The sequence below is a fragment of the Lemur catta genome, chromosome 2, assembly GCF_020740605.2.
Source record: "Lemur catta isolate mLemCat1 chromosome 2, mLemCat1.pri, whole genome shotgun sequence".
Classification (NCBI taxonomy): domain Eukaryota; kingdom Metazoa; phylum Chordata; class Mammalia; order Primates; family Lemuridae; genus Lemur; species Lemur catta.
Window position 1 is genome coordinate 34290188 of NC_059129.1, and position 13364 is coordinate 34303551.

Sequence of the window (13364 nt, forward strand, 5' to 3'; positions counted from 1 at the left end):
CATTATTGCAAATGAAGGCTAAATGCGACTCCTTTTGGATGAAGATACTTCCAGAATCGATCCTCCCTGAAAACTGATCTACATTGCACAGACATTTGAACAAAATACGATTAGAAATCTTCCCTGACTATAGTAATCAAGGTGTTATTAACTATTTCATACCCACTGTTGTGTGGGACATAAATGTACTTTGAAAAGTCTAACTTCTGTGATAAAATGAGTTACTCTTTTGGTTTTTAGTGTTTTAATTTTTAAAAGTCTTTAAATCACTTCATCTTTGACACAAAGCCTATAAAATCCAGTTGTTTCACAGGGAGAGAAAATCAGGAAAATCTAGAGATTTTGAGAGATGTGTTAGGAGAAAGGTGAGAAAGCAAGAGGGCTGCACTCCTACCTTCGCCTGATGGTTTCTTCAGCCATGTCCGAGAAGACCAAGAGAAAACCTGAAACCAAGAAACTGAAGCATCCCCACACTTGCAGTTATTCATGGTTTTTGACAGTTTACATTTATAATGTTTTATAACAGTAAATGGTACTTACATCAAACAAAGCAGTAATCATAAAAATCAATTAAATCACCTTAAATTCTTTTTGGATAAAGGTGTTACATAAATATGTTTCAACCAATAAAATGAATTATTAACCCAATTATATTACATCGTTAGTTTTTTATATTAATATAAGCCAGTAAAGCACATTGATGTTCTTGTCCTCTATTTGTCACCACGGCTCACCCTCTGATACAGTTCCTTACTCTTGCATCTTCCACAGTGGTGTAGGGTGAGATGGAGACTCTTAGCATCTGGTCATTATCAAAAACCCCTCCTATTCAAACCTACAAATACAGCAGACAAAACAATTTTAACACAAAAATCTATGTTTGCCATCGGGAAATTTAAAACTAAAATAAAAAGAGAAAAGCAGACTTCTCTCAATCAATTTTTCAGAGTTCATCAGTATGACCCTCAGTTTCCTCTAAGACTCTTCTCAAAGTGATCCTGGGATTCATTTGATGAAAATAATGCAAGGATTGCTAAAAGAACAATAATATAATATTGCCATATCCTATCACATTGTTTCTAAATGATGGTAACAAATTTTGGGTGGTACATCAATGAATTTTTTTAATTTCAGAAGTTATATATCTACTTTCCTGGAAAACAGAAAAATATAATTAGCACAGAAAACTAAACTGTGAGAATCCCTCCCTCCACCCTGTGCTCAGGCAACCCCTAAATGAAAAAAAAAATTAAAGTTTGACTTTTATATGTTAAATAATATCTCCTAGGAGAAGACTAAAAATCCTGGGCCACTTTATAAAAAATTTTAAGTAAATACTAGGTATGGTAAAAACTAAAGGCAGCACATAAATAACTGAAGTTTGAGAAATACTGCTCTTTCATGTTTATTTCAAGTTTATATGACTGGCTGCACTATAGCATTCCTTGAATAATCAATGTTTATATGATTTAAAGTCTTTATACCATAAACCTTACAGTTGAATCATTATAGGTTATTGCCTACGGGATTTCTGGTTATTTTTTTAAAAAGTTTTTAAAATCAGATTTAGAACATGACTCTTAATATAATCTTGTTTATAAAATAAGTGATTTTCACTATTTATAAGCCCTCTTGGGAATGTAATATGCTGCTAGTTTAAGGTCTCTATTTGGTTTCTATGCACTAAAAGCTTATTTATAAACTTTCTATCCACTATGAATAATTTGATATTGAATGGGATAAAAAGGTCTGACCCCAAAATTTCCCATATTTATATATTCATATGGTTTTCTCCACCATGAGTTATGTGTTGTTGAGTAAGTGAAGGACTAAGTGAAGGACTGTGGCTTATTGTTTTCTCATATTTATATTCACATAATTTCTCTCGAGTATGGATTTTCCTATGTTGATTAAGGTGTGCACTCTGGCTAAAGGCTTTCCCACATTCATTACATTTATAGGGTTTCTCTCCTGTATGAGTTCTCTCATGTTGATTAAGATGTGTTCTCTGGCTGAAGGCTTTGCCACAAAAACTACATTCATAAGGTTTCTCTCCAGTATGAAGTCTATGATGTTCAGTAAGGGATGTGATACGGCTAAAGGCTTTACCACATTGATTACATTTATAGGGCTTCTCTCCAGTATGAATTCTCAGATGTTGAGTAAAGGATGAATGTTGTCGAAAGGCTTTCCCACATTCATTGCATATAAAAGGTTTTTCTCCCGTGTGAATTCTCTGATGTTGAATAAGATGTATCCTTTGGCTGAATCTTTTCCCACATTCATCACACTTATAGGGCTTCTCTCCTGTAAGGATGATCTGAGGTTGTATAAGAGATGAGTTGTGGCTGAAGGCCTTCCCACATTCACTGGGTTTCTCCCCAGTAAGAATATGATTAGTAAGAAGAATATGTTGATTGAAGATTTTTCCACATTCATTATATTCATAGGGCTTCTCTCTTACATAATTTCCCTGACAGTAAATCAAGTCTGAATTATGTTTGATGTTATTTCCTTGTGTGTCAAAATTAAGAGGTATTTTAATTGAAGGAATTCTCTGATGCATAAGGTTTGAGTTCAGATTATAGTTTTCTGCAAACTTATTGCATTCAAGTCTTCTTTCCTGGGTGATCTTTTTGTGAGTGAGAGATAGTTGTCCTAAATGTCTCTGCTGGTTTCCTTGGTTAAACTCTAACTGGTAATCAAAATCCCAGAGTCCTCCTAAGATGGAGTACCAGAAACTGTCTCCTGTTAGTCTCTTCATTATCATGTCATGGGTTTGATTTTCATCAGAAATATTCTGGTTTGGAGTTGACTTTTTGATTTCAGGTCGGTTTTCCCCATCTAAAAGAAATTCAGAACATACAAATACTTTTCAATATTCTCTGTGCTTTAAAAGGGAAATTGTTGCATAAGGAATTACCAAATAAAACTGACAGTAATGTGTACAAAGTATACGCAGCATTGAAAGTTTTCAAATATGGCCATGTAACAAGCGGGATGATCATAAAGACAGGAAGCTGTAAGCAGGGGGAAAATTTTAAAACATGGTAATCATAAACAGAAGAGATCATCCAGGAGTATCCATGGTTGAAAGGAAATGGGTAGAAGATTAAGAAATATCAGAGAAAGGTCTGTGTTCAGATGTGGGAGATAGAGGAATAACTGTGCTTAGAGAAGGCAGGTCTGAGTCCAGGCCCTTACAAACCTCATCTGTGGATTATTCTACTGTAATGCCAGTTACTTGTTTACTTCAAAAGTATTTCTTCCTATTTTTAATACTTTGATACTGATAAAACTAATACTTGCTTAAAGTAAAATATTCATATAATGTGGAAATGTATAAAGAAAGAATCCCACCTCTTACAAATAATCATTGTTAACAGTTTAGATTTTATCTTGCCAGATTTTCCCTATGTTCACACAGATATATATGTAAACCATATTTTGAACAAGCATGACTTACAGATTAAGAAAAATATCCAAAATATCCTTTTGGTCTCCCACCACTTCTTTAAACTTTATTCAGTGGAAGTATTCTTCCTCTGCTTCTAGATGAAGATTTAACACAGCCCATGGCTTTCTCCTTAATTCTTAGGTAACAGATACTCGTACTAATACATTAAGTTACGAACCCAGTATCTATTCAGTAATTAAAATGTTCAGTCATATGTAACAGTTGAAACTCTAAAATCAATTCCTTCCCCCTCCCCTAGACCTGTTACAGAAAGGGTCATGTTCCTTCTTTTTTCTCCCTGCTTACCTTTCCCCCCTTCTACTCTTTTCCTGTTGACGCCTTCCCTCATTCTACTGTCTCCCTTGCCTCTACTCTCTCATTTCTTTTCCCACTTAACTACTTCCCTGCTCACCTCTTCCCTCACTCACTCACTGTTGTTTAGTTCCTGTCTAACAAGAGTTGGTGGGTACGGGCTGTGTGGAGGAAGAAGGCATTACGAGATAGGCCAGTTTTTGTATGGCTGGGTGGCTCCACATTCTCAGCTTGGCAGATGGTTATAATGGACTCACTTTTGGGAACTTTTAATGACTCCTGAGAGGTTCTTGCTGGACCCCCCCACCCTCTTCTGTCATTTCCATGATCTAGATAGATACATCTCTGTTTTGGGCATAAATCCTATTTGACAAGAACCCAGGCCATGCTGGCTGACCCATGAGAAACACTCATGATACCTTGACCCCCAAACCTGCTTAGTGTAGATTCATCCTAACACAACAGCTTTTGCTGGCTTATCCACCAAAGCCATTTAAGTCAGCTGGTCTCGGGCCTTGGACTTTTCTGAATGAGAATCTGCTTTAGCTTTCTCAGATGTGAGTCATGCACTAGCCTTGATCTTCCAGCCATATGGAATGTATATCAAAGCTGTCAGAATGGTCCCCTTGAAGCTGGGTAACCATACAATTATTGTCCTAATTGGGATACTTGATAGTAACAGGGGGTATCATTAATAATTACATAAGGAACTGTATGAGAAAACAGTGGGGGGGCATATGACTACTCTACCTTGACTTAACCCTTACTATGCTTCCTTCTACCTCTGCCCCAACAAGGGAGTTAGGAACTTACAACATAGTTCTCTCCTCTTACCAATCTCATCACAAAAGTCTCTCTCAGATCTCCTTTTATATCCTTGATCTGGCTGGCTAAGGAAAATAGGTTCATGAGGCCATTTCTTTTTTCTTTTTTAAAAACCCTTCAGATTATGAATGAGGCCATGCCTTATGCTCATGGAGATGTGGGTGAGGGTTCCTACATCTACTTTGGCATGCAGATATCTTCTGTCAACTCTAAAGGAGGAAGAGTCCGTTCTAACACACACATATATGAATAAATATGTGTATGTATTTATACATACATAGTTTAATTTTTAAAACAAAACAAACTAATGTACATATTGCCTGTGTAACTTTTTCACTTAACAATATTCTTTCTTAATGAGTATATATAGATCTACCTCATTTTTCTTAACGGGATTATCCTATTTAAAAAAATCTATTCTCCTGCTAAGTTTTAAGTTTCTAATTTTTTTTTTTTGCTATTTTATACAATGGTACAATGAATATCCTTATACAAACATCTTACAGACCCAAGCTTGTATTTCAGAGAATGTGCAATGCCAGGTCACAAGGTTTGGATACTAAGCATTTTTATAGATTCTGTCAAATTGTTCTCTTAAAAGGTTCTACCAAACTCACAATATGAAATATAGTTCATTTCACCCACACCATTCCCAATACAAGATGTAATAACATTTTGGTTTTGCCAATTTGATGGGTGAAAAATGGTACCTCATCAATGTTTCAATTTTTATTTATTTCATTATAAGATAGCGTTAGCATTTTTCCATATATTTATTGGTTATTTTATTTCTTCTGTGAATATTTTGGGATTCTAGGGATCTGTAGATATGCTGAAATTGAACACAAAGTTTTATGGGCAAGTACATATATGTATTTTTCTGGAGAGAGAAGTATATCTTTCCTTAAATTCTCAAAGGGGTCCAAGATTCAAAAAGATTAAAGCCTCTGTGTTAAAAATATTCTAATCACTCTCTTTGCCAACAGTCCCACTTCACTATTGAGTATAATAAAACTAAAACTAAATTATTCTGCCTAAGTCACTGATTTCATCACGTTCACTTACACAAAAATCTGATGGTCTCACCCTTTAAAAACTATCCTTGGCCAGGCGCAGTGGCTCACGCCTGTAATCCTAGCACTCTGGGAGGCCGAGGCGGGTGGATCGCTGGAGGTCAGGAGTTTGAGACCAGCCTGAGCAAGAGCGAGACCCCATCTCTACTAAAAATAGAAAGAAATTATCTGGCCAACTAAAAATATATATAGAAAAGATTAGCTGGGCATGGTGGCGCATGCCTGTAGTCCCAGCTACTTGGGAGGCTGAGGCAGGAGGATCGCTTAAGCCCAGGAGTTTGGGGTTGCTGTGAGCGAGGCTGACGCCAGGGCACTCTAGCCTGGCAACAGAGCGAGACTCTGTCTCAAAGAAAAAAAAAAAAACTATCCTCAATAAAAATCTGATTACATATGACCAAAAGGTGTTCTTACTGTTTTATATAGTAAATTCAAAAATAAATAAATTCATGCATAAAACTATGGGTGAAAAAGTAGGTCCTATGACCTTGTGTATGGAATGATCTCATTTTTGTTAAAAAAAAAAAGTATACCCACATGAAGAGGATTTAATTATTTCTGGGAAAGTAGTAGTATGGATGGTATAGTTTTGATTTTTCCATGATGAGCATACATTGTTATTTTAAAAAGAAAAACAAGAAAGGCAGTATAACTTTTTTACTTAAAAATATTTAAATATTTAGCATATTTTCATAATTTAAAAAATTTAACATCGTAGAAAGTGAGTTTCCAGTCACTAGTTCATATGTTTAAGACTTCTGTGTTGGCCGGGCGCGGTGGGTGGCTCACGCCTGTAATCCTAGCACTCTGAGAGGGCGAGGCCGGTGGATTGTTTGAGCTCAGGAGTTCGAAACCAGCCTGAGCAAGAGCGAGACCCCGTCTCTACTAAAAATACAAAGAAATTATATGGACAGCTAAAATATATATAGAAAAATTAGCCGGGCATGGTGGCGCATGCCTGTAGTCCCAGGTACTTGGGAGGCTGAGGCAGGAGGATCACTTGAGCCCAGGCGTTTGAGGTTGCTGTGAGCTAGGCTGATGCCACGGCACTCTAACCCGGGCAACAGAGTGAGACTGTCTCAAGAAAAAAATAAAAAAAGACTTCTGTGTCTAGCATGAAGGGCCTGAGTTGGGTCATGAGATGATGGAAGAATATAATAAGTGAAGGAAATAAAGGTTTATCATTCATCAACCTTAAATATACTGCACTGCTGGAGCAATACATGCTTAGCTAGGATACACATTTAAAAAATAAAATGGAATTGTATCATAATATTGTTTTGTATTTTGCTTTTTTACATTATTGAATATCATGAACACATTTCCATGTCAACAAATATATTTCCACATATTTTCTAAAGGACTGTACGATATCCAATTTTATGTATGTACAAAAGTACCTCTTTTTTTTCTTTTGAGACAGAGTCTTGCTTTGTTGCCCTAACTAGAGTGCAGTGGCATCATCATAGCTCACTGCAACCTCAAACTCCCGGGCTCAAGCAATCCTCCTGCCTCAGCCTCCCGAGTAGCTGGGACTATAGGTGTGCACCACTATGTGTGGCTAATTTTTTAATATTTTGCAGAGACAGGGTGTCATTTTTGCTCAGGCTGCTCTCCATCTCCTGACCTCAAGTGATCCTCTCACCTCAGCCTCCCAGGTGCTAGGATTTTAGGTATGAGCCAGCTGACCAAAGAATTTTTAATCAATTCACACTTAGGTTGTAACGTCTTGTTACCAGAAATAGCACAGCAAGAATAATCAGTTGGCTGAACATGAATTAATTAAAAAATTTAAAGAGAAAAAAAGTCCAAGTCAGAAAACTGTGAAAATAGATCAGTAGATGCACAAAAAGATATGGAACTCTGTCCTAAAATTAAATTATATGGGGAAAAATTAAAATTATATGTGATTAAAATTAAATTATATGTGATTGAGAAGATCAGATTAGTTTTTAACCAATTTATCATTTCAACCAAATTATCAACTGGATCACTTTATTTTCAACCAAAATGCTTTTGTCTGCCCATGAACTTTGGCTCCAGAATGTTTAGAATGATTGGCTGGAGCTCTGAAGACTATCTCACACTTTCTTAGCACCAAAATCTGTAGTCTGTAGACCTGGCTCCTGAAACCTCAGGTAAATATGGTACTTTAGGCTCCTACTGCCTATGGGTGGAGTTCAGGGCATTCATTCCCTAAGCTCCAGCTTCCAGAACTTTAGATTACCCCTGGAAGTATGGCAGCTGGATCAAAATGCTCATGGCCACTTTTCTTGATTTCTTTCCTTCCACATCTTGCCTCTATGAGAGAAATAGGAAACCTCCTGCTGCCTGAAAGACTTGTCATCTGCTGATACCAGGAGGAGTGATTGTGCACGGACTGTAGAGGCACTGATCCCTCACTGTGGATCACCTCAAGACATACTCAGATCTTCAATCATAAGGTAACCTATCTACATCCCAATGGTATGCCAGACTCCAGGTTGGGGCAATGATTACCTTGGGCTTCACGGCAGCTTTGAAGAATAAACTCTGTTCTATTTGCCCCCAGTTCCTTGACTAACCTAAGCCCCCATGTTAGTAGACATTAGTATGACTGCCCTCAAAAGTAGGGTGAACGCTGATGAGAATAATCTCCCCCGCAATCCCCCAAATCAAGTCATATATACGGGAACATGTGGAGATACTGGTTACTTATGAACTACTGTCTACCTTCTTCCTGGTTTGGTCCTACATGGCTAAAGATCCAATCATTCACTGAAACCTCTAAACCTTCTTTGTAGTTTTGCCCAAGTCCTCTATGAGATCTTATGCTGCCTACCCTCCTGGGTTGTCTGAGATTACAGACAAAGTGCTATTTAGGAAGAAACTGTTTTCAGACATGAAAGCAGAAGAGCCTTCCCTGCCCATACTATGAGAATGACATGCAATTTAACTTGTGCCAAGTCTCAAGTTAAGTGAGTACAATGCCTCAGTCACAGCTACAGACCAAAGCCTCCCATTTATGGTGGGGGCTTATCAGGTTTCCATTAATCTTGCAGGGGCCTGAGGGTTCTCAACAAATAAAAAATTGGCAATTTGCACAGATTACTGTAGTTTCTTTGTGGCTATTATTTTGCCCATTATTTGTCCCCACTAACTCCAGGTTCCCTGGATCAGCTTTACAGGGTATGATTCTTTAATAAAATTAGATTTCTAGGGCACCTATGACCTCTTTTGTATCTAAGAATGGACCCCTTCTAAACAGGCCTTTTGTCAGTGTTAGCATATTGTGATGCCACTGGGCAACCTGGATAACACCCAGCAGGGCCATCTGGACCAAGGCATACCTCACCAAGTAGGTGTTTCCCTGCTCAGACCTAGCCAATGCATTTTGAACGGAACTATTCAGGAAGTAGGAAGGAAGGAAACAGAAAAGGAAGGAGGGAGGGAGAGAAAAAAGGAGAAGAGAGAATTAGGATGAAAAGGAGGGAGGAAAACAATTTTTTTGAAAAAATATCCTTTCTATTTGTTAAACATCATGATATTTTTGGTTCTCTTTTATTAATTTAAAAAATGTGTCATGATTTATAGTGGTTTATGGTAATAATTTAGTAGGTAGAAACTCAAAAACTGAAACAGAATAGGCCAAAAAAGAATAGAAAATATCAGAGTTCATCATAGATAGTGATAAGCATAAATATTATTCGTTAAAACTTTCATTTCAATTTTACAGATTATATAGATCTTATGGATGGCAATAAAATACATTTCTTCATGAGAATGGTGGTCAATAACTTAAAACTATTGCTTTAGCAGGAGTTGACAAGCTTTTTCTGTAAAGGGCCATACAGTAAATATTTTAGGTTTTGTGGGCTATCTGGTGTCTGTCATAACTATTTAATTCTGCTGTTGTAGTATAAGAGCAGCCCAAGAGCAGCCATAGATAATATGTAAACGAATGAGTGTGGCTGGGTTCCCATAAAACGTTATTTACAAAAATATGTGAGTCTAGACTATGTTTTAGTCATCCAAAGAGTCTACACTGCTAAACAAGGTATCTGGAAAAGAAGACCCTGGATTAGTCTAAGACCTTTGTGTTGACAGGTGGTTCATCTCATACCAGCAATGTATGAGAGTGATTTCTGCCGCATGTACTCAACAGTGTGTGTTGTCAAACATTTAGACTGTTGCTAATCTGACAGGCAAGAAAAGATAATGCATGTACTTTTAACTTGCATTTCTCTTACGAATGAGATTGAACTTCTTTCATGTTAAATGTATTTGGATTCCTTTATCTAAGAATCATTCATACTGTTTATTTTTTATTGGGCTATTGGCCTCATATTGATTTAGAGGAGCATTTTATATATATTTAGTGGGAGAGTAGCCCTTTTGACATAAGTTGGAAGCATTTTCCTCCACTGCTATTTATCTCTTTACTTTGTTTATTATTTTACATCATGCAAAATTATTTTAGACCATGCAGAAGTTTGGGATTTGTGTGTATTGAACGTATGAATCTTTTCTTTTATAGCTTCTTGATTTTGAACTGTAGTCAGAAATGACTCCCCCATATCAAGGTTATAAAAAATTTCTCTCATGTTTTCATCCAAATCTTTTATAGTTTCATGTTTTACATTTAAAATTTCTGCTCCTTTTGGAGTTTATCTTGGCTTAAGGGGTAAGCTATAGACCCAATTCTTTTTTCTCTCCAGATGGCTACCCAACATTTATTAAAAAGCCCACTTTTCATCTCCTAATTTGAAATAATGCCATCATTTGAAATAATGCCTTTTTATTAAATGCCCACGTGTATCTGGGTTTCTGAATTTTATATTCTATTCAGTTGTTTTAACTTATGAAATTTTACTGTATATTTTAAATATATAATAGGGATAATATCTCTTATTGTTCTTCCTTTTCAGAGTTTTCCTGATTATTTTTGTGTTTTGGATTTTCCATATGAACTTTAGAATGAGCTTTTATCTAGACCCTCCAAGCTAAATCTTGTAGGCACTTCTTATGGGATGGCATTACATGTATAGTAAGGACATAGCTGTCTTGGTATGTCCATTTATTCATGTTTATTTTTTATTTATTTATTTTTTTGAGACAGGGTCTTGCTCTGTTGCCTAGGCTAGAGTGCAGTGGCGGGATTGATTCATAGCTTGTGGCAGCCTCAAACTCCTGGGCTTAAGGAATCCTTTTGCCTCAGCCTCCTGACTAGCTGAGACTACAAGTGCATGCCACCATGTTACGCTAATTTTTAATTTTTTGTAGAGATGGGGTCTTGCTATTTTGCCTAGCCTGGTCTTGACTTCCTGGCCCCAAGCAATCCTCCTGCCTCAGCCTCCAAAAGTCCTGGGATTACAGGCATGAGCCACCATGCCCAGCTATGTTTTAAAGCTTTTCCTCATGCAGGTATTGTACATTTCTTGTTGAAGTTTATTACTAGATGTTTTATCTTTTTAGTTCCTCATAGGCTCTTCCCTTCCATCTTATATTCTAACTGGTAGTTATTTGTGCCTTTATCTTTATTCCACTTCGACAATCTACTTACATGGCTATACATGTATACTCTGAACCTTACCTGCTCTGCAGAAGAAATATCCAACTCAGTGTTACACTCTCACGCTCTTATTCACCTTCCACTGGCTTTCTGACCTCATCTAGACCTCTGTTTCTTTGAGTCTTCTATTGTCTTTGAGTTTTAAGTCCTATTCAGGCCTCCTTTTACTTCCTGTCACTCTCTGGACTATTTCAAATCACTTGAATTAACTAACTCTCACAGTTTCATACAATTTTCTTCCAGTAGTCCCATTAATCTAACAGACCCTCAACCTAGGTCCTACAAACCCTTTCCAGTGCTCAATGTAACAAGAGAAATAGCATACTCATGCAAATTAGAAACCACAAATGTACAGGGCAAAATCTCATTTGGGCCTTCAAAGCTGTTCAGTAATACCTTTACTCATCTTTGGTCAGCTTCCATTGACCTTAGTAAGCTATACCAAAGGCTTCCCTAGTCCACTACTTGCCTTCTTAATTCCTCTACACTCAATAGAGGACTTTGCCTCCTAATTTGCCAAGAAAATAGAAGTCACCACATGTGAACTCCTCCAAATCTTCCATCAACATTACATATAGTCACTCTAATATCATTCCGTCTAATCCCACTCCCAACTCTTTAGAATCTGCTCTCTCATATCTATTCTTTGCTTACTTTCTCTACTGACTCCTTCCCTTCAGCATTATAAACAAGCTAAACTTGTTCCTGCTTAGAATAATCCTCTTTTCAGACTCTTTGATTCTAGCTAACACCTTTATTTTCTCTCCTTCTCACTCTAGCTCCTTATTAGAGTATTGTATACTTACTAGCTCTACTTTTTAAAAAAATCTCTCCCTGTTGTTCAATCAACAATCAACTGACTGTTCTAATTATCCTCCTGTCACTTTTCTCACTAATTTAATTACCAACCTCTTTGTTGCTAAATCCACCAGATATTTTCCAGGTCTCAGCTTAGTTTAGAAAAGGTACCCTAAAGAGCATGCCAGAATTAGGTCACACAGCTAGATCATTCTCTCAGTCTCTTGACAAACAGAAATGTTTTACCACATCTTCTAAGAGGAAACCACTGATTGTGTCTCACAGGAAAATGAAGAAATGCAAGTAGTCTCCGTAGAGAAGACCATTATTCCTGACAAAGGACGTGAAAAATATCACTTGTTCAAGCTGATCTGTGAAACAAGAGCCTTGGGCATCCATATATAGCTGCATAATAAAATCTGGAAGTTTTCTTAAGTTAGTCATTCTTTCTTTCTAGTTGGGGGTCTATGGGTAGGGACATACGAGGAGACAATGTGGATCTTCCAGGCGGCAGCATATGTGCCTGTGGGAAAGATTAGCTCTGCCCTCTGCTGTAGGTGCTTATCCTTGCAATTCAGCTGAAAAGGGAGTTTTGCAATTTCTTCCTTTAGTTTCCTACTATCCAGGTTCTGGGATGTGGGGGGTATAGAAATATGGTCCACCATTTTCAGGGAAAGTGCCAGGGGTACTTGACAAAAATGTTTTAATTACTAGCTTCTACTCATGGAATGTGAGCACAGGTCAAAATTCTGGTTCAGTGAGGCTGAAAGGTCTCAGTGCAGCTGAAATAGGAACAAGGTTTTCTACCTAAAATAACCTAGAGCACTAAAAGCAAAAAGGATAAAGTCAAAATCAACTTGAAAAAGCCAAAGTTTGAATGACACAAAACCAAGTCCAAATGATGGAACCAGGTGCCAGAGCAAAGAATCAGAGTGAGAACTACATAGAGATGGGACAGGTTAACCTGGCTTAATGGACCAGAGTGGAAAATACCTAACTCAGTATCTGGCATACAGTTAGCAGTCAATTAATTGCTAAAATAACCAGGCAGAACATTATAGGTCGTATGCCAGCAGTAGGGCGTTAACATGGTGGTGGTTGTTTTTTTGTCAAGAAATTTTCTTTTTACTTTAATAAAAATAAATATTTTTATTCCCTTAAATGAAGATATTTAAAGGAATGTTTTAAAGAAGAGAGTATAAAGCCAACAGATCCAGGTTTTGAAATATTTAATTAAAATGACAGCATGATATCAACAAACAAAAATATAATCTAAAATCTGGGAAGGGAATATGGGTAAAATACTGGGGCTAGAAATGTAGAAATGGGAAAAATGACACAGATGGGCTAC

General features: G+C 37.0%; 1 protein-coding gene across 1 annotated transcript in view; it reads right to left on the reverse strand.

Annotated features, from left to right (window-relative positions):
- Positions 1-1434: 1434 nt before the first annotated feature.
- Positions 1435-13364, reverse strand: part of ZNF713 (zinc finger protein 713) — a 68029-nt gene continuing 56099 nt past the window's right edge. The window contains exon 6 of the mRNA XM_045542167.1: positions 1435-2844. Coding sequence (XP_045398123.1) covers positions 1772-2844 — 1073 coding nt within the window. The 3' untranslated portion in view covers positions 1435-1771. The remainder of the gene's footprint in view (positions 2845-13364) is intronic.